Raw genomic sequence first — 26,443 nt, forward strand, 5'->3', positions numbered from 1 at the left:
GGCCACCTTTCAGCAGGATGTCATATCCCAGTCTCATGCAATGGGGACGCACTTTGGAAAATCCATAAAGCAATCCATGCAGGGAGCTCAGGAGTGCACAATGGGTTTTCCTGGACTTGCTCAGCAGTGGTGGGGTGCTGATGTTTGAGTGTGTGTCCTTCCCTCATATTGGGGAGTGTGAGCCATGTAATTTGGATCTAAGGGATGGATTGTGAAGCCTGCAAGTGAACTAAGGATGAGCTCAGTTGAGTTTCATTGTGGAATTTCTGTAGCTATCTTTGAAACAGTTTTGCCTAAAGTTTTACTTTTAACCAAACTCTGTTGTTTTCCTGTTGCTGAGGGCAAGGGCACAGTTGCTGTTCTCTCACACTTCCAGAGCAAGCTAACCCACCGATCTGTGCCTTTGAGCATCTGTACAGAGCTTCCCATTGCTTTTGGGTAAGCTGTAATCACTCTTGCCTTGATTATGTACGTGAGCTTTCCATTGCACCCTCTTCAAACCTTTTGCTTATTTCTGCCATAAATGTAGTGTCTTAATAAAAGTTTCAGGACTCTTCTTGGGGCAGTTAATATCTTTGATGCACCTTCTAGACTAGGCAGTACTTTGCTCATGATAAAGTAAATGCTGCTAGGTGAAAGGAAAAACAGTGTTTCATACCTGTAACTGTTGTTCATCTAGGTCTTCCGTGCAGGCACACATGGGACTGCGCACGCGCAGGTCTGCCGACCGGAGATTTTTACAGCTCAGAACCACTAGGGGGCGCCTCCGCCTCCTAACACACATGTGCGGCCGTCTTTTCCCGCCGAAAATGGCTCCTAAGAGGCGGGGCGCCCCCAACATACCTTCAGGTCCTCTTTCACCGCCAACTACAAGGTAAGTACCAAGAGAATTAGCGGGGAAGGAGGGAGGGTATGTGTGCCTGCACGGAAGACCTAGATGAACAACAGTTACAGGTATGAAACACTGTTTTTCATCTGCGGTCTTCCTGTGCAGTCCCACATGGGAGATTACAAAGCTTAAATACCTGGGTGGTAGGCACAGATGCATCATCACAGGAAGATTGATTGTAGGACTGCTGTACCCACTATCATTTCCTTCCTGTCTAGGACTTCCAGAGCGTAATGCCTGACAAATGTGTTCGCAGAAGCCCAAGTCACAGCTTTTCAGATGTCTTGCAAAGGGACACCTCTCAGGAGGGCTGCCGAAGATGCTTGAGACCTAGTGGAGTGAGCATGTATCTCCAGGGGACAAGGTAGATTAGCACATTTATAACTTAACAAAATAGCTTGCACCACCCAGCGGGCCAAAGTCTGAGAATTGGCTCTCATCCCCTTTTTTTGGGCCCGCAAAACAAACAAAAAGATGAGAGTCCTTCTGGAAGGGCTTCACCCTATCCAAATAAAAAAGGAGAGCCCTACGAACATCTAAGGTATGAAGAAATCTCTCAGCCTCAGATGCATAATCCTTAAAGAACACAGGTAAAGAAATTTCCTGTGATAAGTGGAATTTTGACACCACCTTGGGCAAAAACTCTATCTTTGTTCTTAGGACCACTTTATCAGGGTGAATACTCAAATAAGGAGGGTCACAGGAAAGAGCTGCCAATTCACCCACCCGTCTGGCAGACGTGACAGCTACGAGAAAAGCCACCTTAAATGAAAGTAAATTTAGAGGGCAAGTAGCCAATGGCTCAAAGGGCTTGGAAAGGAGTTTAGCCAAAACCAGAGGTAGCGACCACTGAAGGACTAACACCCGCACCGGGGGGAACAAGTTATTAAGTCCCTTCAAAAACAATTTAGACGTATAGTGGGAAAAAACAGTCCTTCGATCAACTGGAGGATGAAAGGCCGAGATTGCAGCCATGTATACTTTAACAGAGGAATTGGACAGGCCAGATTGTTTAAGTCCCCACAAAAAGTCCAGGACATCAGAGAGGGAGGAGGCCAAGGGATCGATCCCTCTACCCTCACATCATTCAGTAAATTTGTTCCATTTCAGGGAGTATGACTGTCGAGTGGACAAGCAATGGGCATTTTGGAGAACGTGCATCACTCCCTCAGAGAAACCCCATCCTGAAGAATCAGCCATGCCATCAGTCTGAGTGTATGTACTCTGTGATGGAGCACCCCCCCCCCCGAAAGGACAGTAGATCCGGTCGATCTGGAAACCGATGCATTCGACTGTGCAGTCTCAGAAGGGCATGAAACCACGGCTGCCATGGCCAGTAAGGGGTAATCAGTATGGCTGAAGCTTTGTCCATCTGGATCTTGGATATTACCCTGGCTAATAGTGGGAACCGGGGAAACATGTAGAGAAGGCGACCTGACCAAGTTAACTGAAATGCGTCCCCAAGAGATTCGAGGCCAACGCTTCCTCTGGAACAATAGTGGGGAGTCTTGTAGTTCTCCTCCAAGGCGAAAAGGTCTAATTCTGGGGTCCCCCATTCTAAAAAGACAGGACGCAAATACGTGTCGTGAAGAGACCACTCGTGGGTGTCACCCCCTGTCTGCTAAGACAATCAGCTGTGACATTGTCTACACCCGGTATATGAACTGCTATTAGCCAAACAGAGTGGTCAATGGCCCAAGTCCAAATCTTCATTGCCTCTTCGCATAAGGTCCGAGACATTGTGCCCCCTTGCTTATTTAAATAAAACATAATTGTGGTGTTATCTGTAAGGATTTGTGCTGTCTTATTGTGTATCAAATTAGAAAAAGAAATTAGGGCATAGTAAACTGCACACAATTCAAGGAGGTTAATGTGTTCCTCACACTCCGATTCATCCCACAAGCCATGAGCATATAAGCCCCGACAGTGAGCACCCCACCCAAGGGTAGAGGCATCAGTAGTGATTGAAAGGTCTGGTTGCTTATAGACAAACCCTACACCCCCCAAGAAGGTTAGAATCTTGTAACCACCATTCCAGAGACAAAAGAACCTTGCGAGGAATACTAAGTTTCCTCCGTTGGGAGTCTCTCTCAGGGAAAAAAGTTGAAGCGGTCTCATTTTAAGTCTCGCTAGGGATATCACTGCCGTAGTGGCGGCCATATAGCCCAAAAGTACTTGAATAAGCCTGGCCGGTTGGAACCTGCACCTCTTAAACTTTCTGATAAGAGCCTTAATCTTAACAGCCCTGTCTAAGGGCAAAAACCCCGCATCCTGGGAACCATCAATAATGGCTCCAATGAATTGGATGACCTTAGTAGGGATAAGCTTTGATTTCTTTTGGTTCACAAATCACCCCAACTTTAAGCAGGTAGTCAACGTGACCGAAATCTGATGGGTTACATCCTCTTCTGACTGCCCAACAACCAGCCAGTCATCAAGATAGGGAAAAATACAGCAGCCCTGAGTTCTAAGGAAGGCAATCACCACTGCTACACACTTAGTGAATACTCTGCGGGCCGTGGACAACCCAAACGGAAGGACACGGTACTGGAAAATTCGAGTACCATAGGTGAAACGAAGAAACTTCCTATGCTCAGGGAAAGTTGAGATGTGGAAGTAGGCATCTTTAAGGTCTAATACCCCAAACCACAAACTAGAGGGTAGCAGGGTCAAGACCATTTGCAGAGTGGTCATTTTGAATTTTTGAACCTTTATAGACTTGTTCAATTTTCGGAGATCCAGGATGGGGCGAAGACCCCCATCCTTCTTGTCTACCCCAAAAAGGTTAGAATAAAAACCAAGGGAGGAAGAAGAAGAAGAAGAAGACACTTCTTCAATAGCCCCCTTCAACAATAATGCTGATAACGCTGAAACCACCCCCGGTTGGGGTGTCTGGGAAGAAAAAACAGGGAGCAAGAGACCAGGCCACTGAACAAACTCAATTTTATATCCAACATTAATCACTTGTAACACCCAAACGTCTGAGGTAATGTTACACCATTCAGCAAAGAAGAAAGACAGCCTGTCCCCAAAGTAGGGGTCAGGTCCCTGTGATTGTCAGAATTGCTTCTGTGCATGTCCCGAATCCTTGGGTTGATGTTGATTATTGTTTTGCCTATTCTTATTGCCCTGCCTCCTCCTCTGGAAGGTAGATTGCAGGCTCTGGTACTGACGTTGAGATTGGAACCCGTACCCATAATAAGGGTGGTAGCGTTGTTGACGGTTCCTGTTGTAGGACCTGTATTGAGGGCGACCAGACTGGTGTTGACGTACCACGCCATAAGATCGAGCCGTCAGTCTGTCTTTACGCTTCTTTGACAGGTATTCATCTGTTCTATCGGAGAACAGGTTTTGTCCTTCAAAAGGGAGATCTTCCACTTTAGCCCGTGTCTCCATGGGTAAGGCAGTGGTCCTCAGCCAAGCGAACCTCCTCAATACGAGAGCAGATAGGAGTGCCCTGGCAGAAGTGTCAGCAATTATTCCTGCTCACCATGATTTGGTGATGTGACAATCGAACAGCCTCTTCCTGAATAACTCTAAGGAAGACCCGTTGGTCCTCCGGCAGTTGAGGCACAAACGTGGCTACCTTCGTCCATAACAGTAATTGGTAGGCAGCCATCATTGCGGCATAATTGGCTATTTTAATGCGAAATGCAGTTGATGTATAGACCTTTCTGGCCAGGGAGTCGATCTTTCTATTGTCTTTATCCGACGGGACCGATAAAGAGCCTTGTTTGGGTTTCGCCTGCATATCTTCTGTCACAAGAGAGGACGGAGGTGGGTGAAGAGAGAGGAACGGACACTGTTCGTCCTTGACCCTGTACAGATTTTCAATCTTCTTGTTAGTAGCAGGGGTCGAAGCAGGTTTTAGGTTCAAACCAGACAGAAGTTCCACGAAGCCTTCAATCATTGGAAAGGCAATTGTCGGAGTCGACCCAGCATACATATGTTTTAGGATCTTATCCTTCGATTGTGGTTCCGAGGAAGCCACCTTGATCTCAAGAGCCCTTGCCATCCTTTGAAGAAGCTCGTTGTAGGCGCGAAAATCTTCCGTCGGGGATGCTTCCTCCGACGGTCCAATCACTCCATCCAGCGACTCCGATGGAGGGGAATCATAAGATTTACCATAGGGAAGGTAATCATCATATTCGGTGTCAGAAAAGCCCGGGGTCCGTCTGGATCCCCCCTGGAAGCAGGCATGCAAGGACGGCGAGCGAGAGCGCCTCCTGGTTCCACGGTCGGAACCATAAGATCCTTCTCTGTAATAACGACGTCTAGTCGAGTAAGAACTGTATCTGTCGGAGCGGCGAGATCTCGAATGGCCTCTGTCTGACTGAGAAGAGCGTGAAGACCATGAATCACGAGAAGGCGAGTGGGGTATCCCCGATGGAGTCGGAAGTTTCTCGATCATAATTACATCAGATTCCTGGGACCTCTCGGATGCCGGGGTTCTCCTAGGGGAAGCCGCGTCCCCGGATCCACGATGGCCTTTTGAGGTGAGTTTGGATTCAGAAGCACTCTGTTGACCTTGCTGAGGGGTGATAACACTCTCTAAAACTTGTCTGTCCGATTTAGAAGACAGATTCTTTCTCTTCTTTTTCTTTTTCTTTTCCAGATTGGCCTCCACCGAATCCGATGGATGCTTCGGATCTGAGGATTTACGCAAAGTGTTGTGACAGTCCAATATTGATCCACTCCGAGAAGTTCTCGGTTCTGATGGAGCTATGGAGCTTTCTCTCCTAGTCTGATCACCTGACACGGAGCCAGATGGTTCCGAAGCAGGTCTCAACCCCAAAATCGGATCCGATGGAGTGGGAGTAGTCGGGTTCAAGGTGCTCCGCGGGCTCAAGGGTCTTTGAACAGTCGAAGCGGGAGACTGGCGGGGATGTGGCAACTTCTCCGAAGATTTTGAAGTCGGAGTGGTGGATTTTTCCAGCGCGGGGGATTTGCCCTGTACAGGAGGGTCAGTAACCGCCATCGTGTGCCGCTATAAATACGCTTGAAGCCTCCCCGATCTTTCTGCCCTGGCCTTCGGAGTGAAAGTACTTACATGCCTGCGGGTTGTGGGTTTCTCCCAAACAATACAGGCACTCAGAATGACCGTCTGATTTGGTCATTTTGCGATCGCAAGTGGAACATCATTTGAATAATGCTGTGTCCGACATCTTCTGGAATTCGAAGAAAAAAAATGCTTTCTGAAGAGCAGAGCCAGCAAGAACCTCCCAAGTTGGCGGCAAAAGAGGAACTGAGGGTATGTTGGAGGCGCCCCGCCTTTTAGGAGCCATTTTCAGCGAGAAAAGATGGCCGCGCATGCACGTTAGGAGGCAGAGGCGCCCCCTAGTGGTTCTGAGCTGTAAAAATCTCCGAAGTCGGCAGGCCTGCGCGTGCGCAGTCCCATGTGGGACTGCAAAGGAAGACCACAGATGAACCTCCAGTTTCATTCAAGGCATTATCTTCCCAAATAACCAGAGGTGGTGGCAATGGATCACCACACCCTAGAGTTGCCAGCCTCCAGGTGGTGGCTGGAGATCTCCCAGAATTACAACTGATCACCAGGTGACAGAGATCAGTTCCCCTGGAGAAAATGGCTGCTTTGCAGGGTAAACTCTATGGCATTATACCTTTCTGAGGCCCCTCCCCTCCACAAACCCAGCCGTTTCCAGTAGGGTTGCCAGTTCTAAGTTGGGAAATTCCTGGAGATCTGGGGGCGGGGGAGGGTGAAACCTGTAGAAAGTGGGGTTTGGGGAGGAAAGGACCTTGACATGGCATAATTCCATAGAGTCCACCCCCTCAAAGTAGCCATTTTCTCCAGTTGAACTGATCTCTGTGGCTTGGAGACCAGTTGCAGTTCTGGGAGATCTCCAGCCACTACCTGGAGGCTGGCAACCCTAGTCTCCAGGCTCCACCTCCCCCCAAATCTCCAGGAATTTCCCAACCTGGACCTGGCAACCCTACCACACCCAATTCATCCAGGGTTAATTAAGATGTGCAGAAGACAGTAGAGGGAGTTTGTCAGTCTTTTGCCCCCGTAAGGGCCCCCCCCAGCCAGAACCCCTTACTCCAACAATCTTCTGGCACATAGGAACCTGTGATCTGTCTGTCAACTTAAGCAATACTTTTTATATACAAAAAGTAAACTGAGTAACTCTTGCTGAGTTATGCCTATGTCCAGTATCTCTGCAGCCAACGGAACAGTACCATTGCCAAATGGTGAATGCACTGGAACATGGGCAGCTATGCTCTTTCAACATCTTAGACCTGCAAAGAAAAAAGTCCTATAAAATGAAGAATGCCCTTTAGCTTCTGAAGCAGCAGACAAATTAACAGATTAGAACATTCTGACATATTTATTGAATCCGTGGTTTTTTTCTCACATCATTCACAGAGAAAAAAGCCTACTGTATGTAGGTAGCAGATGTCACTGTTATGAGCCTGGGTCTAGTGAGGCCTAGTAGCTCTGGGGAACCCTGCACTAAAGTGACTGCAGGGCCTACATTTCCCAGGTTACCTTTAGTCCCTGTGACTGGGAAAGAGAGGATTTGGAGGGGAAACTTGCACCAACAGAAAAGTAGAGGGAAATGGATGACTTCCGGTTTGGGATCCATGGAGGTCTAACGCAGCTCCAATAGTGGAGCTGACCGGGCTGCCGTTTCCAGTGGCCGGTGGGGCAAATTCAGCCCGCGGCCACCTGCTCCCAGGCGGGGAACAGGCAAAGAACAATCAAGTACCTCAGGGCGTGTCGATCTCGGGCGAGGGGGGTTCTGCGCTAAGGATTCTCTCTCGTCCCTTGAGGTCCCACCCTAAGACAGGTCGGCATAAATCTCTGCGGCAGATCCGGGGCCAGTGCGACTGGCATAAGATCTTCATGCCCAAGCATCAGTAGGGGAAATTAATTTCGGAAGAAAATTTGGAATCGAAGCAGTGATTACAACCCAGAAAGACGTGTGAAAAGGTAAAGATCACTATCTCTCAAACTGGGACAGACTGTTTAAAGTAATGAGGCTTTAAAGTGAACTTTTAAACTGCAACAGTTGGACTATATTGAGAAAAAGATCTGGCAAGAATTTGATTAGAAAAAGGACTAAGTTAAAGAAAGTTATTGAAGAAAATAGATAATTGTTTACCATACCTGTGGTTATAAAGTGATAGCAAGCTGTGAGAAAACTTCTACCATCGCGAGAGCTGCAGTGGAGAGTCGGCAAACAGGAAGTGTGTAACAGCGATAGAGGTGCCTGTGAGAGAAGGTCCCCATCGAAGGACAGGAAGAAGGGAATCGCCATTTTTGAAAAGGGAAGGGCATTGACTTCAATAGGAGCGGAAGTAGGATATCTTGGATTATAAAAAGACTATAGAAAAACCATAGAGAAAAGACGCCCGGCATTTTGGATTTTGTAAGTGTCTCTTGTTTATTTTAAGAACCGGGACATTTAAATTATTTCAAAGGGACATCAATTTAGACGCCACGGAGCTAAGGAAACGTGCAGACTCGTGGGAGCGAGGTAAATCAAGCCCCACGATGTCGAAGAAAGAGTGGCAAACAGCTATTGAGAATTTGGATAAAAAATTCCTGGAAATGTTAAAGGAACTGAAGGAGACAAAACAGGAGTTGGTGAGAGAAGTTAAAGATGTTAAAGAGACAGTAAAAAACGAATTGGCAGAGGTGAAGAAGGGAATGGAAACAATACAAACCGATTTACAGGCAGCGCAGCAGAAAGTTAATGTTGTGGAAAAAGCGATGGAGAATCTTACAGAGACGCAACGAACAGATATGAGAGTGATAAGGGGGAGAATGGCGGTTGCGGAGAGTAAATATATGGAGAAACAGCTGAGGTTTCGAGGTTTGCCGGAAATAGAGACAAAGACAGCACAAGAACAGGTGACTGAAGTGTTAGCTGAATACCTGGGAAAGGAGGAGGAGGAAGTTGTGGCTATCCTGGATGTTGCGTACCGAATAAACTCCAGATTCGCGGCCCAGAGGAAATTACCAAGGGACGTGATTGTGCAATTCACGACAAGGAATATAAGAGAAATGATAGTGAGTAAACAGTTTCAAGATCCATTGGTAGTCGATGGCAAGACGATTATCATCATGAAGGAGCTACCCAGATCGGTGTTGCTTGATCGGAAAAAATATAAAGTGCTTGTGCAGAATTTGAAGGATATGAAAATAAGATATAGATGGGAATTACCGGAAGGGATATCTTTTGAATTTGGAGGAATGAAAAAGCGCATCAGATCTGAATTTGAGATGGAAAAGTTTATGAGGGACAATGAAAAGGACTTACCAACAACAAGGCTATGAATATGGAGTGTAAAGTTCTATCTTGGAATGTAAATGGACTTAATTCACCCAAAAAGAGAAAAAGTACTTTCCACTGGCTAGTAAAACAAAAATGTGACATTGTATGTTTGCAAGAGACCCATATCAGAAATCAGGATGTAAAATATCTCAAAGTGAGTAAGTTGGGCATTGATTTTGTAGCGGCCTCAAAAAAGAAAAAAAAGGGAGTGGTACTATATATTAAAGAGGAGCTACAGCCAAAATTAATGATTAGAGATGTGGAAGCCAGATTTATAGCAGTGGAATGTACATGGAATTTTTAAAAAGTGTTGGTTATCGGAATTTACGCACCAAACGGTGCTAAAGAAAGCTTCTTTGAGGATTTAAGGAAGCAACTAGATGAACTTACATATGATCAGATAATCCTTGCAGGAGACTTCAATGGAATTACAAATTTGGAACAGGACAAAAAATCAGTAACTGCACAAAAGAAAAGAGGACTTTTGCCAAAGACGTTCTTTGCATTAGTGCAGCAGGAAACTTTGGAAGATGTATGGAGAACGCGGAATCCCACAAGTAGACAGTATACATTTTTCTCCGCAAGACACTCTACTCTATCACGTATTGATATGATCTGGGCCTCAAAGGATTTAGTGCTTTGGACTAAGGATGTTGAAATAATGCCTATGGTAGGCTCAGATCATAATCCAATTATGTGGAAGTTCGGGAAAAGAAATAAGAGGAAAGGATGGAGAATAAATGAGGATTTGCTACAGGAGGGAGAAAATATGGAGATGCTGAGAAGGGAAACTAAGTTCTTCATACAACATAATATGAATCGAGAAGTACCAACCAATAAGGTCTGGGATGCATATAAAGCAGTGATTAGAGGCATACTAATGGATTTAAATGGAAGAGCACGAAAGAAACGAGAGGAGAAGAGACAGGAGATTATGGAGAAAATAAAAGCCAAAGAAATACAACTAAAGAAAAGACCAGGTAAGAAGAAAATTTATCAGGATATTAAAATTTTACAAGAGCAGTTGACGGCAATGAACAATAGAGAATTGGAATGGAATTTGAAAAGAATGAATCAAAAGTCGTTTGAAGGTGCAAATAAACCTGGGAAATATTTGGCATGGCAACTGAAGAAGAGAAAAGAAAAAAAGATAATAAATAAAATATGTGAGGACAATAAAGTGCATCTGGAACAGACTGCCATTAGTAGAGCCTTTTACAAATTTTACGCCAAATTGTATGGGAAAAAAGAAGTGAAAAAAGACTCAATAGCGACATATTTGGGAAAAGTAAAACTCTCAATAATCTCGGAAGACTGGAGAGTTAAATTAAATAGTGAAATAACAGAGGAAGAAATAAAGAAAGCAATACAGTCAACAAATTTGGGAAAAGCGCCAGGGCCTGATGGACTTACAGCAAAATTTTATAAGGTAATGGCCAATGAGCTGGCGCCATTTCTAAAAGAGGTGATCAACGGGGTCTTGAGAGACCAAAGAACTCCAGATACTTGGAGTGAAGCTAATATATCATTGATCCCTAAAGAGGGGCAGGACTTGACAAATGTTAAAAATTACAGACCTATTTCTTTACTTAATAATGATTACAAGATCTTTGCGAAGATCTTGGCAGAGAGGCTAAAGGGATGACTAGCTGAGGCTATTGGGGAAGAACAAGCAGGTTTTCTTCCAAACAGACAAATTAGAGACAATTTAAGGACAGTTATAAATGCTATTGAATACTATGACAGGCGTTGCGATAAAGAGGTTGGGTTCTTCTTTGTAGATGCTGAAAAAGCGTTTGACAATTTGAACTGGGACTTTATGTTTGCAACTATGGAACAGCTACAAATGGGAGAAAGATTCATAAGAGCAGTTAAAGAAATTTACAGGGACCAAAGTGCAGCAATTGTGGTGAATGATGAGGTGACTAAGAAACTGACTATAGGGAAAGGTACAAGACAAGGTTGTCCGTTGTCTCCACTGTTGTTTATTTTGGTATTGGAAATTCTGATGATACAGATCCGAGAAGATGATGCAATCCGTGGAATAAAGATAAAGGACTTTTCCTATAAGGTCAGAGCATTTGCAGATGACATAATGTTAATTGTGGAAGATCCAATTGAAAACATGCCTAAGGTAATAGATAAAATCAAAGAGTTTGGAGACTTGGCAGATAATTTTGTAAACAAAAAGAAGTCAAAGATATTGTGTAAAAATATGACTAAACAAAAACAACAGCAACTTATGGAAATAACAGACTGTGAAGTAACAAGCAAGGTAAAATATTTGGGAATCGAACTGACTGCAAAAAACATAGATCTATTTAAGAATAATTATGAGAAATTATGGACTCAAATAGAGCAGGACTTGATTAAGTGGAATAGATTGAAGTTGTCATGGTTGGGAAGAATTGCAGCAGTTAAGATGAATGTTTTGCCAAGAGTGATGTTTTTGTTACAGACAATACCAATTATTCGGGACTCTAAACAATTTGAAAAATGGCAAAGGAAAATATCGGAGTTTGTGTGGGCAGGCAGGAAACCTAGGGTGAAAATGAAAGTGTTGCAGGATGCAAAAGAAAGGGGTGGAATGCAACTGCCCAACCTGAGACTTTACTATGATGCAATCTGTCTGGTATGGCTGAAAGATTGGATGACGCTGGAAAATTGCAAATTGCTGGCCTTAGAGGGATATAAAAAACTGTTTGGATGGCATGCATATTTATGGTATGACAAAGTGAAAGCAGATTCTATGTTTCTACACCACTATATTCGGAGAAGCCTCTTCACAGTTTGGAAGAAATATAAAGATTACCTACAGGAAGGAACTCCCTCCTGGGTGGTTCCATATGAAGTAATTGATCCAAGAACGGTCGATAATAAGCAACAGTGTTTAACGTATAAGGAGATAACTCAAACAGAACTTTCTAAAGCTAGAATAAAGACACAACAAGAGCTGTCCCCAAACTATGATTGGTTTCAATATAGACAAATCAGAGATCTTTATTATTCGGACTGTGCGAAGGGAGGAATAAGAATGGAGAATTCAGAATTAGAGAAAGTAATTCTACAAGGAGATAAAAAAGAAATTTCAAAGGTTTACAAAGTGTTGCTAAAATGGTATACTGAGGATGAGGTAGTTAAAGTGCAAATGGTGAAGTGGGCTATAAACTTTAACAAAGAAATAACAATGGAGGCGTGGGAATATTTGTGGAAAAATACGTTGAAGATTACGACATGCACTAATATTAAAGAGAATGTTTATAAAATGATGTATCGTTGGTATCTGACACCAAAGAAGATAGCGCTAGGGAATTTGAACATGTCTAACAAATGTTGGAAATGTAGAAAACATGAGGGTTCTTTGTACCATATGTGGTGGACTTGTGAGGTAGCCAGGCAGTACTGGGGGGAAATAATAAAAGTAATGAGTGAGATTTTACAATTTCAAGTGAATAAGAACCCAGAACTCCTGCTACTGAACTTGGGAATGCAAGATATGCCAGCACAATACAGGACATTGTTATTCTATATGACAGCAGCAGCTAGACTTTTGTACGCGCAGAAGTGGAAAGTACAAGAGGTGCCAACCATTGAGGATTGGATCTACAAATTGCTGTACATGGCGGAGATGGATAAAATGACAAGAAAATTGAGAGACCTTGACCCAGGGCAGTTTAACAAGGACTGGGAGAAGCTGAAACAATATCTGGTGAAAAAATGGGAGGTGGGTGGAGAACTGTGGCAGTTTGAAAATTACTGAAACACAATGGAAGAAGAGGGAAGTGACTATACCGAGGGGGGGGGGGGGAGTTGACTGAATAATTCTAAGCAAATACCATGTTGGATTATTATATAGAGTATTAGTAGTGCTATTATTATAAGAAATGTAAGGATAAAAGCTAAACTAAATATCTTTCTGACGTAAATAATAGTTGCAAAAGGGTGAATGGATAAATATTAGCAGGTGAAATGTGGAAATAATAGATTGACTTATGTTAAATGAATATATGAATGGATTACTCTAGTTAAATAGCTCTATAATGGAGAAATTAGATAATTATATTGGATATGATATGTAAAAGGAAGTAAGGAGCAACATATATAGAATATAAGTCAAATTGATTGATTTATTATGAATACATGCAAAGTTTATAGAAGTACTAGAAAATATGTATAAGGTGGGGCAAATTGCTTGTCCCATATTGAAGAGAGTAGAAAGAGTAAAATAGAGTATAGGTGATCAGAATGAATATTATTGAAAGGAATCAGAAATAGCACAAATATGATAGATAAGCTTAGAAGAATTTGAAAGTATATTATAATAAATATAGTAAAATTCATATGAGTAAAGGGAAAATAGATGAGGGGTTGGAAAACTGTTGGAAGTCAACAAAAGGGGGGGGAATGGGAGGGGGTTAGAATTGGAAATTTAAAGGAATGTGAGTGTAAATGATATGATACGATATATTTCTAATCCAATAAAAATTTTTACAAAAAAAAAAAAAGAAAAGAAGAGGGAAATGGTGCCTGAGAGAAGGAATAAAAGGCCTCACTACAATGGGAGGGTGTTCATTCCCAAGGAGCAGAGCTGAGGGGAGGCTGCTGCAGACAGAGGGATCCCTCATCCAGAAGGGGTGAGATACTTTGAAGCCATTCACCAGAAGCGCGAACGCCTGACTCACCAGGCATGTAGTTTGCGGCCGCGGGGGGGAAGAGGAGGGCCGGCGCGACCACGGCTCTGCTGGTCGGCCCAGCATGCCCTGGGCCGGCCGGCAGCCAATGGGTTTAAACGGCGGGCGGCCAATCCTGGGGCCGCCCGGCTGGCTGCGGGGGGCGGGGCCTCTGCCGGACCTGGGAAGAGCAGTTTTCCCTCAGGTCCGGCAGGCCGGCATAAATTCCGGCCTCCGCCCCCGCCCCCATCATTCCGGTTCGGCAGCGACATTCGGCTCGGCAGCGACGGGAGCAGCACGCTGAGGGAAAGGTCTAGCTGAGCCTTCCCCCTCGTGTTCCTGCTCGCAGCCCAGCTCCCCGGCTCGGACAAGGCGGCCAGGTGGGAGCGAGAAGCCAGCGAGAAGACCAGCTCCCCGGCCCATGCTTGCACGCGTCGGGTGGGAGCGCTGCATTTGGGGACGAGGGTTGAGCTGAGCCCTCTCCCCGACGCTGCGAAGACGGAGCCAGGGCCGAGCGTCGAGCAGCAGTGGAGGAAGCCCCCCCCCCACTCTTACACACACACACACACGCAGGCGGCTGGCAGGCATGGCCCCAGCAAAGGAGGCCAGGCGGGCCAAGGCTGCAGCCATGGATCCTTCGGGCTCCTCCACACGGGCCAGGCGGAGGCCCGCGGCAGGGGCCTCTAAGGGGCCAGGGGTGGGGCAGCACCCAAAGGGAGGGCCGCCAGAGGCACGCAAGGCCAGGCAACCCAAGCACGCCAGGGCAAAGGGGCAGCCCTCGGTGGCAGGCAAGGGTAAGACGGCCAAGGCACCCCCAGCGCCACGCACGGGGGGAAGGAGGGGGGAGAAGAACAAAAAAGGGGCACAGACCATATCTTGCGGGGGAGGGGCCACCCGGCAACAGCCGGGCTACAGCCGGGACCCCTCCCCAAGCTCCCTGCAAAGCATTGCCAGGGCGCTGGAGGAGCTAAGCGCCCGGGTGGACCGCCTGGGGAACTCCGGGCCCGGGGGGGGTTCGACTCCCTCAGAGCCTGTCGAGGTTCCCCAGGCTGTCCCGCGCCCAGAAGAGGGGATCCAGAGCATCCAGAGGACAACGGGAGCCACAGTCCTCGGACGCCAGCAGCTCCAGCGGGGAGAGGCGGCCTGCCTCCAAGCGCAGGAGAACTTCACACAAGAAAGCGCGGCGGCGCAGGAGGCGGGAGGACACAAGCAGCGATGAATCCTCAGGTGAGTCTTCCTCTTCGGAGGACAGGGCCCATGGGGAAGAATACTGGGGGGAGGGGGCCTCCATCCCAGGCCTCCCTGGGTGGGCCCGGCGGTGCAGGGCGGTGCAGTCCAAACAGAGGGATCCTGGGGGGGTGTGGGACTCAGACCCTGGGGAGGCCCCTCCCCTCCCAGCGGACCCCAGGGACGACGAGGACCCCCTGGGCATCCACCTGGCGTGCAAAGTTCAGGAGAGAATCTTGGATGGATATTATGTAGATCTTTTTAGCCTCCTTAAACCCGAGGCAGAGGACGGCAGGAGTGCCCCCCCTCCTCCAGGAGGGACAAAAAGGGGGGCAAAAAGGAGTCTGCAGATCGCACCTTTGGGAATTGGCTCGAGGGTTTCACCGTATACATGGGGGTGGTCCAGATTGCCTACCCAGAACGGGGTTGGCACCTCTCCAACCACTTAAGCAACGTCCTCAGGGCAAGGGCGCTGGCGGGGGAAGGGGCAGCAATGGACTACGACGAGGCCTTTCGCAAGAGGGCCTCCCACATCCCCCAGGCGCGCTGGGACCTCATCAGCCAAAAGTTGTGGGTCCTCCTGGTGGGTCCCCACATGCGGGGCAAGGGCGACGGCGCCCGGGCTGGGCGCTGGCCGGGCAGGAGGGAGAAACCGCTGGGGTTGTGCTGGGAATTCAACCAGGGCAAGTGCCAGCGGCCCAAGTGCCGTTATGAGCATATTTGCGACACTTGCGGGGGCCCCCATCCGCGCCAATCATGCCCCCGGGGCCCCCAGCCCTCTGCCCCTTTTCGGGGGGGCCGGTCCACCAGCAGCGGGATGCACAAGGATGGGGCGACCGGCTCCAACGCTGCCTCAACCGCCACCGGCGGGAAATAGTCCTGCCTGCCAAGAGCTCACCCTCGCCCGCTCCCCAGTTCGGGTACCTGCCCTCCGCCCCCTGCTGGCCCGGTACCCCAACAGGCTCGCAGCGGCCTTTCTGTTGGAAGGTTTCACTAAGGGTTTCCGGATTCCCTTCACCGGGCCGCGGGTGCCCACCACCTCTGGCAATCTGAAGTCAGCAAGGGAGATGCCAGAGGTGGTGGCGAGCAAGATAGCCAAGGAGGTTGCACTGGGCCGGGTGGCGGGCCCCTTTCCCTCTCCTCCCATTCCCAATTTAAGGGTCTCCCCCCTGGGCCTGGTACCCAAGAAGGCCCCGGGCGAGTTCAGGTTAATCCACCATCTCTCATACCCCCGCGGGTCGTACGTCAATGACCACATCCCCCGGGAGCTATGCTCCGTCAAGTACGCGTCCTTTGACCAGGCAGTCCGCCTCGTGCGGTCCTGCGGTCCAGGGGCCCTGATGGCCAAATGCGACGTGGAGTCCGCTTTTAGACTTCTGCCGGTCCACCCGCTTGACTTCTGCCTGTTGGGGTTCAAATTCAACGGGGAATGGTTCGTGGATCGGGCCATGCCCATGGGGTGTTCTGTGGCATGCGCCGCCTTCGAAACGTTCAGTACCTTCTTGGAATGGGTGGCTAAGGGCCGCATGGGGTCCCCGCACATCAGCCATTATCTCGATGATTTCCTGGTGATGGCGCCCCCTGGGGACAACACCTGTGAATCCCGGCTTCAGGCCTTTCGGTCCCTCGCAGCCGAGCTGGGGGTTCCCCTCGCTCAAGATAAAACAGAGGGCCCCACCACCCGGCTCACCTACCTCGGCATCGAGCTGGACTCCGTGGCCGGGGTATCGCGCCTCCCCCATGACAAGCTGGGGCGGCTCCGAGACATTATCTCGGTGGCCCTCCCCCGCGAGAAGTGCACGCTCCGCGAGCTGCAGTCCATCATCGGCCACTTAAACTTCGCTTGCAGGGTGGTCGCGCCAGGCCGCGCCTTCTGCGCTCGCCTCTCCAGGGACTGCAGGGGGGCCTCCGCGCCCCACCACCACATTCGCTTAATGGCAGGTATCGAGGACCTGCGGGTGTGGCTAGAACTTTTGTCACGGTACAACGGGGTCTCGCTTTGGCAGACCCCCTTAGCCCCGGGGTCCGGGCTGCAGGTTCACTCTGACGCGGCAGGCAGCCTGGGTTTCGGGGTCTACTTCAATGGCAGGTGGTGCGCCCAGCGGTGGCCCCCCTCCTGGGCCGGCTCGGGGATCTTGAGGGACCTCACCTTCCTTGAGTTCTTCCCCATCCTGGTGGCGGTGACCGTTTGGTGCGAGCAGTTCAGGGACAAGCGCATCCTCTTCTGGTGCGACAATCAGGCCACGGTGCAGGTTATCAACAAACAGTCTTCTCGCTCTGAGTGGGTTATGCGTCTCGTTCGCCGTTTTGTATTATGCTGTCTTGCGTTTAACATATCCTTTTCTGCCCGCCACGTAGCAGGGTTGGATAACGGCATCGCGGATGCACTATCTCACTTCCAGATGGAGAGGTTCTTTGCCTTGGCTCCCGAGGCCAGTCGCACACCCGACCCATTCCCAGCAGCCCTGTGGACGATTGGCGAAGCTCCGTGATGAAGGGGATCCTTCATTCTGTGGCACCATCTATCCGGCGAGCCTACAGCAAGGCGGTGACGCGCTTCCGGGCCTTCGCGGCGGGCCTCGGCACCAGGGATCCATGGCCGGCCTCACGCACAGCGGTGCTGCAGTACCTAGCACACATGCGGAGCCTGGGTCTCGCGCCCAGGACCATGCGGGCGGCCCTTGCTGGCATTTCCTTTTTTAGCAGGGCGGATGGGCTTCCCGATCCTTGCGACTGCTTCGAGGCCCGCCGGGCCATAGAGGGGTGGGGGCAGCTTTCCCCTCGCCCACCAGACCGGCGGAGACCCATTACCCTGGCCACCCTGGGGGCAATTTTCGAGGTGATCCCGAGCCTATGCTGGTCCGCCTTCGAGGCACAGCTTTTCCGGACTGCCTTCGGGCTGGCCTTTTTCGGGGCCTTCCGGGTGAGCGAGCTGGTGGCTGGTTCCCGCTGGGACTCTTCGGGGAGGGCCATCGCACTCGGCCATGTCTCCGCGTCCAGGCACACCGTCTCCATCGCGTTGCGGAGTTCAAAGACAGATCAGAAGGGCCGGGGGGCCACTGTGCGCCTTCGGGCCCTTCCCGGCCAGGCTCTATGCCCTGTCGCGGCTGTGCGAGCCTACATGGCCATTCACCCCACCACACCTGGCCCCTTCCTGGCCCACCGCGACGGCTCCCCACTCACTTGCTACCAGTTCGTCTCCATCCTGCGAGCTGGGCTCCAGGCCTCCGGCCTCCCCCCGGGTGATTTCGCCTCTCACTCCTTTCGAATCGGGGCCGCCACGACGGCGGCAGGCCTGGGCCTCCCCGACACGGTCATCCAGCGCCTCGGCCGCTGGTGGTCCAGGGCCTTCCTCTCCTACGTCCGCCCCTCACGGGTTCTTACTTGCTGACCTTATTTTGTACTCCTCCCACCTGCAGGTCATCGGAAGAAGGTGTGGATATGTGGCCACAGCATCGTCCACTGGGCCGGGAGGTACGCAGCGACGTCCGGTTGGGGAGTGCACCTGGGACTGGACGACTTCATCGAGATCCGCTGGATCGGTTCCCGTGGCATGCTGTGGGACGCGCTAGTCCCCACCTTGACTCACCAGGCCCGCCGCTTGGGCCCGCCTGATGCGCTGATCATCCAGCTGGGCGAGAACGATCTGGGACTGCGGGAAGGCCCGGAGCTGCAGCGGGCAATGTGCAGGGACCTGGACTACTTGTGGGGGCTGTTTCCCGGGACTTTCTTCATCTGGTCGGACTTGCTACAGAGGCGAGTTTGGCGCCATGCCCAGCACCCGGACAAGGTTGATGGGGTGCGCCAGAGGGTGGCCCGGGCCATGGTGCGCTACAACACGGCAGCACAGGGCTTGCCCGTCAAACACCTGGACATTTCTTTCCGGCAGGAGGCGCTTTTCCGCCCAGATGGGGTTCACCTCTCTTCCTGGGGGCATGACTTATGGCTGCAGGACCTGAGGGATGGCTTGTTGGAGTGGTTGAAGTTGTAAGAGCGTTGGCGGGAGCCCCTCGGGGGGCTCTGGTGGCGGGGGTCATGGGATCGGATCTCTTTGCGGGGATCAGGGCTCGCCCTGGTCCCCGGGAAGGGGATCCCCTTATGGGATCTTGGGAGTGAGGACGGAGGTACATGCCCAGCTCGGGGGCTGTCAGGGCGGACTCACTACCAGGTGGCAGGGGGGGTCATGCAGGGGTGTACACCCAGATGATCTCCCCGCTGAATGCTACTCGTGGAGGCTCCCCCTCAGCACAGGCCTGAGGGGGGAGGGGTCATCGGCTGGCAGGCGGGTCAGCCGATGCTTTTGTGGGATCCGATCCTCATGACTGCCAATGCTCCTGTTTGCTTTATGTTTGCTGTTCTTGTCAATAAAATTTTGGCCAGTTTCCTCCACGCGCCTTGTCCGGGGTATTTCTTCCCGCGCCGCTACCCTCCTCGAAACCCTTAGCAATAGGCCGCAAGCGCGAACGCCTGACTCACCAGGCGTGTAGTTTGCGGCCGCGGGGGGGAAGAGGAGGGCCGGCACGGCCGCGGCTCTGCTGGTCGGCCCAGCATGCCCTGGGCCGGCCGGCAGCCAATGGGTTTAAACGGTGGGCGGCCAATCCTGGGGCCGCCCGGCTGGCTGCGGGGGGTGGGGCCTCTGCCGGACCTGGGAAGAGCAGTTTTCCCTCAGGTCCGGCAGGCCAGCATAAATTCTGGCCTCCGACCCCGCCCCCGTCATTCTGGTTCGGCAGCGACATCCCACCCGCCGCGCCCCTTTTTGTTATGGTTTGCTACTGTTGATTTATTAAAGGTTGGCGGGGGTCATGGGATCGGATCTCTTTGCGGGGATCAGGGCTCGCCCTGGTCCCCGGGAAGGGGATCCCCTTATGGGATCTTGGGAGTGAGGACGGAGGTACATGCCCAGCTCGGGGGCTGTCAGGGCGGACTCACTCCCAGGTGGCAGGGGGGGGGGTCATGCAGGGGTGTACACCCAGATGGTCTCCCCGCTGAATGCCACTCCTGGAGGCTCCCCTCAGCACGGGCCTGAGGGGGGAGGGGTCATCGGCTGGCAGGCAGGTCAGCCGATGCTTTTGTGGGATCCGATCCTCATGACTGCCAATGCTCCTGTTTGCTTTATGTTTGCTGTTCTTGTCAATAAAATTTTGGCCAGTTTCCTCCACGCGCCTTGTCCGGGGTATTTCTTCCCGAGCCGCTACCCTCCTCGAAACCCTTAGCAATAGGCCGCAAGCCAGTAAAGAACAGTCTAGTTAGACACGTTAGGGTATTTTAGTTTATTTGTTCACCAACCTTTAAAATTCTCTTTATTTTACAAAGTTTTGAACACCAGTTATTAATAAACCTTTTAAATAAAGTTCTTTATAATTCTGCCTGGGTCCTTATGCCTCATTTGGTCACTTAATAAATAAAACCTACTGGGAAAGAGTAAACAAAAGGGGTCAGCTGAGTACTCTGGGCCCTTCTGAGGAAACCTGTACCAGAATGGTGGCAGCCTACAGATAGCTTCCCTGGGCCCCAGCCTGCTGTGACAGTCATGTTTGTTGACCTTTGCATTTACGTGATATATAGCATTAGCTGGGGCAGTGCATTTACCTCACTACACTGTTGATTTAAAAAAACTGTTTTCCATGGATTATGGCTGAAGTCTCACTTTAAAATATGCTATTTGGAAAGAAGTGACATTTCCAGGCAAAAGTGTTAAGAACTGTGGGTTACAGCAATTCACTTACAACTCATTTTATGCCTACTAGATGTGAAAACAAAAGCAAAGATTAGACTGGCTGTAATTGAGCCTTCTGTTATAAATGCTTAAGAGTAATTGAAGTAAATGGAACTTAAGTATGCTTATCTCTGAATTTGACTTGATGGGAAGCAAGTATTAGCAATGCTAAGAATATGCCCTCTAATTTGGTCAGTTAGACAGCTCTTGGTATACAACATTTATACAACCAACCTTTGGCTTTGTCTCAGTTGTGAAAAAGCCTGGAAAAGGGTAGTTACCATATATACCTAAAGTATCATGGGCTATAGTTGACAAAAGCTTTGCTAAAATAAATCAGTCCTCACCCCCCCCCCTTGGCATTTTTGAGACTACTAACAGCCCCTGCTGTGAAGAGCGCAGTGCTTTTTAAGGCTTGAACTAGGGAGGCTGTCAAACAAGTATGTAGGTCTAAGGCCATTTACAGCTTAAAAGGTCAAACCAACACCTTGAACTGAACTATGAAAGAAACTAGCAACCAATGAAGATGTTTCAGGATCTCAGTCATATGGCTGAATGCACCAGCTCCTGTCAACAGCTAAACGGCTGCATTCTGAGCTAACTGAACTTTCCCATTTATCTTAAAGGGCAGTCTATGCAGAGTGGCACTTGGCCATTTCTATGGTCTCACCATAAGAACACTACATTTGCTATATTCTGCAGAATTATGCCATGTGACAGATTGGGATTCTCTTTTCTGTAAAAGAATGGTTCCCACTGAGAAGAATGTCAACAGCTGTTGAAGATCAACTACTTTACCGCTTGTTCAATCTTGACAGTGTTTTTCCTTCTGTCTAGCTTTACGCCTGCTGGGAACATGGTCCTATTTTAAAAATAACCCAGCCAAGGCTAAATCAGCAGGAACCAGAACTTTGAGTTATGTGATCATCTTCAAAAGCAAGAATCATAAACAGGACACATTTTCAGGCACAGAACACAAGCTTTTAGTGCAATGCATGAACATTACACATTCCTTTAATCCCACATTATTTTAAAACAAAACCTTAGTGTAAAATAGAATACACACAGTTTGCGTGAAGTAATGATCCAGTTCATTAAAATTAAGCAGTAGCTTACAGTAACAAAATCCTTACTTCAGGGTAGTACTCGGCTGTAGGTATAAGATGCTGGATTAAAGCATCAAGAGATGCTGAGGTAAGGTTTCCATCTTGAAAGATCAGCCCTCCTTCATCGTCTTCTTTGGATGGATGGAGATGATGAGGGCTGAAGCCGCACGAAGTAAACATGCTGGTAGAGCTCAGTGTTTGGGGCATGCCTTCCTGCAACAGAGGGAAGATAGATGGTCCAAGATATTGTAGAGACAAATCAGAGCTATAGCCATAAACTGAAATGTTGCCCAGAAGTTACTGAGGCAAAGAAAGATGTATATTTATAAGCCTGAGAAGATAAGGGATTTGATCTTTTTCATATTCTCTCTAGCAATTTGCTTTCCAAATTTAGAACACAGTTATGAAGGATAGCAAAATCCCATCCCTCCTCAACAGGAATTTCAACACAGAAATGTGTTCAGCAATGTTGGCATTTTTTGTTATTGATTTGATATATTTTATTTTTATGTTTTGAAACATTTATATCCCACCTTCCCCGAGTCGCTCAAGGTGACTTACAATACATAGTTAAAACATATAACAAATCCCCCAAATTTCTTGCCAATCTGAAAAAAATAGTAAGATGGAAGTAAAATGCTTACAACCTAACTATTAAAAGCGCTGGTGAACAGAGCAGTTTTGCAGAGCCTCTTGAAACATTCCAAGGACAGCACTCCCCTCATCTCCTCCCATAGAGGGGAAGCAACTAAAGAATAGGCATCGGTTCTCACCAACACCTTTTTCTGAAGGGGCAACAAGGAAGTCCAGGTCTGTATGGCTCATATGGACATAGGGGGAGAGACAATCCTTTAGATAACTGCTAGATGGTAGGAAGATTCTGTACTATGATTGTTTTGGGTCCCCTGATATACAGAAAAACTTTTAAGACTGAAATGACTATGCATTTGTGTCTTGAAAATAAAACCCAAAAGTTTCACTGGTTACTTGTGGGCAAAGTAGTTGATGCAATTTTGTAGTCTGATAATTTGCTTGGAAGCCTGGTTCAAATTTTCAGCTTGGGTATGAATCACCTGAGAAACTTACCTAATCTCTTTCTCACCCTCCAGTCTCCTTCTGTCAGGGAACACAAAATGTGTCCTACTCTGGAAACTGCACTTAATAATAATAAAAATTTAATAGAAATAAATTATTTAAATGTGATATTGAAATTGTGGTAGCAATCTCCAAGTGATAAAATGATTTAAAAATGCTCTCAACAAACCAGTTATTTGGAGTTGTTGGGGTTGAGGGATACATTTCCATAACAGGGCATAACTTACAGGGTAAATACCTGGGAAGCAGGCTAAATTCCAGGGAAGCATTTTTTGACAAAAGGTAGCTGGATCTGCTTCTGCTTCCAGTAAGGGGATGAAACCAGAAGTAGGTTGTCATCTGTGCCAGCAGTAGCAGCCAGCACTATATCATCATTCATGGCAAGTTATTCCACTGTATCCAACCCTGAAGTCCAGTCTGTGGTTGTCAGGAGGGCACACTTTATCTGGGTTCATCTATAGGGCTCTTAGGTCAGGTTGTGATGGCAGTAAAGAGGCATACAGTAAGAATGGCAAAAGCCAGAAATGGCAAAAGTGACCAAGTACTTGATTTTCTAAAAGGTTGAAAGAAGTAGAAAGAAAAATATTCCATATTTCTTTCAAGATTTCCTTTTATGCAGCTCCTATAATTTCTATAGCAGAGAGGTTAAAGTGATACACAGTTCGAGTCATTGTAATGTATTGTTGATGCATGCATTTCAATGCAGAGGAGAAGCAAGATTATATAATGGGAAGGCCATAGTGAGGCACAATGCTGGCATTTGGTAAATAGCAATGGCCCCAACATTCCCCAGAGATTTTGGCCTTGATTAACATTTATCAGACCACATCTTTGACCAAAGAGAATTTTTACTTCAGCTTGTATAAGGTACTGATCAATGCACTGGACCCAAACTCAGGCACTAGCCACAGAATTCTCAATATCTCGTTATTCAACAAGGAGACCACTACTCGAAACATATGCCATTCGCTACTAGTATATTTTTGTATTTCTTTCCAAAGAAGCTGTAAAGATATTTCCAGTATTGGCTGCCACATGGATTACCAGCTCCAAAAAATCCTTCTCCTGATTAAAAAACAAAATAGACTTCTTGAAGGCTTGTTCTTGATTTCTAAGGACAAAACACTCATTAACGGTAATTGAATTTGTGTTGCTGTAGCAAGGATAGAAGCCACAGCAGGATCTTGTTTTAAAGGAAGTGCAATATATTTGTTAATAAGGATCCTTCCAGTCTCAAATAATAGCTGCTCTTGGTACACTGTATTTCATAAAGAAAACAGACATATTAAATCTAAAGATGGCCAAATCTCATTTGTTTTTTCAGCTTTCCCCACCATCTTAATGTTTTGTTTCTATGGTAGTAATCCGAGTAGTGTACATGCATGTATAAACTGAAGAATAACTCTCATAGATAAGGATTTATCAAAGCCAGGTTTTTTAAAAAACAGTCATAAAACTGAATATACATGTCAGAATTTTGTGTCACAGTTCTTCCCTGTCATCCCCATTTATATAACTAATGGAAATACTTGTGTAGAAAGTACCTGGATATTGGCAAAAATATATATTAAACATCTTTAAATTTATTTTGAAAGCTAAACTGAAACAACCTATTCCCAAAGTTCACTTCTGATTTTTAAATCTAAGTTGCAAAGCACACTAAGAAATGTGTAAATTTCTGCCTAGAGTTGTCAGAATTGATACCTACAAAAAAGAAACACCACTAAGTGTTCCAAGCAGCCATTTTCAATTAGTGGGTCGTATGATCCACCAAATGAGAGACTCCAGTGCTGCCAGCATTGACACTGGAGGGGCAAGTTAGATAGCATTTGCTGACATTCAGTACAAACAGGGGTTGTTGCCATCTATGCAGGCATTTACTATCAGATTTCTTATTCATATATATGGATAACCCTCCAGAGACCATCTTCTATCACATCCAAGAGCATGTACGTGCCCAGAACTTCTTTTGACTTCTTTTCTTTGAGTATGTTATTTTCATTGCCTAAACCTATGCCATATTCCAAGCAGTTCTTGAAATGTTCCTAAGGGTTACAAAATGGCTTGAAATACAGCCTAAGTGGCTGAGTACAGCACAATGGTTAAGACTGAGAATGAATTGTGAGTGGGGAAACCCCAAGTTCAAACCTCAGCTCAGCTTTGAACTCATTGGGTGATCTTAAATAAACCACTATTCCTCCGATGTATTGTCGAAGGCTTTCACGGCCGGAGAACGATGGTTGTTGTGGGTTTTCCGGGCTGTATTGCCGTGGTCTTGGCATTGTAGTTCCTGACGTTTCGCCAGCAGCTGTGGCTGGCATCTTCAGAGGTGTAGCACCAAAAGACAGGGGGACACTGAAAGATCTCTGTCTTTTGGTGCTACACCTCTGAAGATGCCAGCCACAGCTGCTGGCGAAACGTCAGGAACTACAATGCCAAGACCACGGCAACACAGCCCGGAAAACCCACAACAACCATCACTATTCCTCCGTTCTGCAGCTATATTAAGGCATTTAAGTGCCATTGATCAATGAGATAGTGTTATACTATTCTAGAAATAACACTGCTGGATACAGAGACAGGGTCCATTTCAAGGTAGTTGTTCACTCCAAGCATGGGATAATTTTATTGCTTTCTCCCTACCCAGTTAGTTCCAACAACACAACATGGGTTAATGGAAAATAACCTATAATACATGCAGCTCATCCTTAAGCTGACCTCATTTTCTCTGTCCTCTCCACTGTTATCCCTAACCCTTTGAATCAGTGCCAGAGTACATTCGTCTGGTCTGTTCCCTATTCCTATTCTAATGGCTTGTCACTGAATGAGGTTGCTCATGCAACCAAAATGATGCCTGAAATTTCATGAGATGAAGGAATTTTACAAGACTTTGGGGAAGATCTACTGGCTGTGCACAACTTGATACTCAATATTAACAGAGGGATGGAGAATGAATGAGAAGGATGTGGTCTGGCTCTCATGTGAAGATGAAGCACAGTCTATACTTTGACTGCCCTCTGATGGTTCAGCCTACTTTGGGAAATGTTTGCAGACTCCTGTGTCCATTCTGCACCATCAATACAACAGTGCTCCCCTTTTCATATTCTCCAAATAACTGCTTACTTAGCTTGGTGGTAGGGCTTCCAGATCCCTTGATGGGGGTGGGGGATCCCCTGCCCCCAGCCTGGCCGGTGAGGGCGAAAGGCCTAGGGAACAGGCCCAGGAGTCAAAAAACCTCCCAGGCCAGCTCACAGTGGGTGTGATCCCACCAGTTACAATGACATCACTTCCTTAAGTGCCTGGTGGTGGGCAGGCTCCTATGATTCACAAAGGCAATTAACAGGTTTCCCAAGCAACAGGAAGGTGGCTTGTGGCCAGTGCAAGTGTTACCCAGCTCAGGGACAGCAGCTTGTGGCTGGCATAGGTCTTTCCTTGCTGAA

The 26,443-nt window shown here is 47.9% G+C and overlaps 1 protein-coding gene across 2 annotated transcripts in view; it reads right to left on the reverse strand.

The window, feature by feature from the left end:
* RASGEF1C (RasGEF domain family member 1C) overlaps window positions 1-22,115 on the reverse strand; it is a 70,529-nt gene extending 48,414 nt beyond the window's left edge. For both annotated transcript variants that reach the window (XM_054977400.1, XM_054977399.1), the window contains exon 1: window positions 21,936-22,115. In XM_054977400.1, the coding sequence (XP_054833375.1) occupies window positions 21,936-22,115 (180 nt within the window). The remainder of the gene's footprint in view (window positions 1-21,935) is intronic.
* Between the last annotated feature and the right edge of the window lie 4,328 nt (window positions 22,116-26,443).

Source organism: Eublepharis macularius, chromosome 4, assembly GCF_028583425.1.
Source record: "Eublepharis macularius isolate TG4126 chromosome 4, MPM_Emac_v1.0, whole genome shotgun sequence".
NCBI classification, from domain to species: Eukaryota; Metazoa; Chordata; class Lepidosauria; order Squamata; family Eublepharidae; genus Eublepharis; species Eublepharis macularius.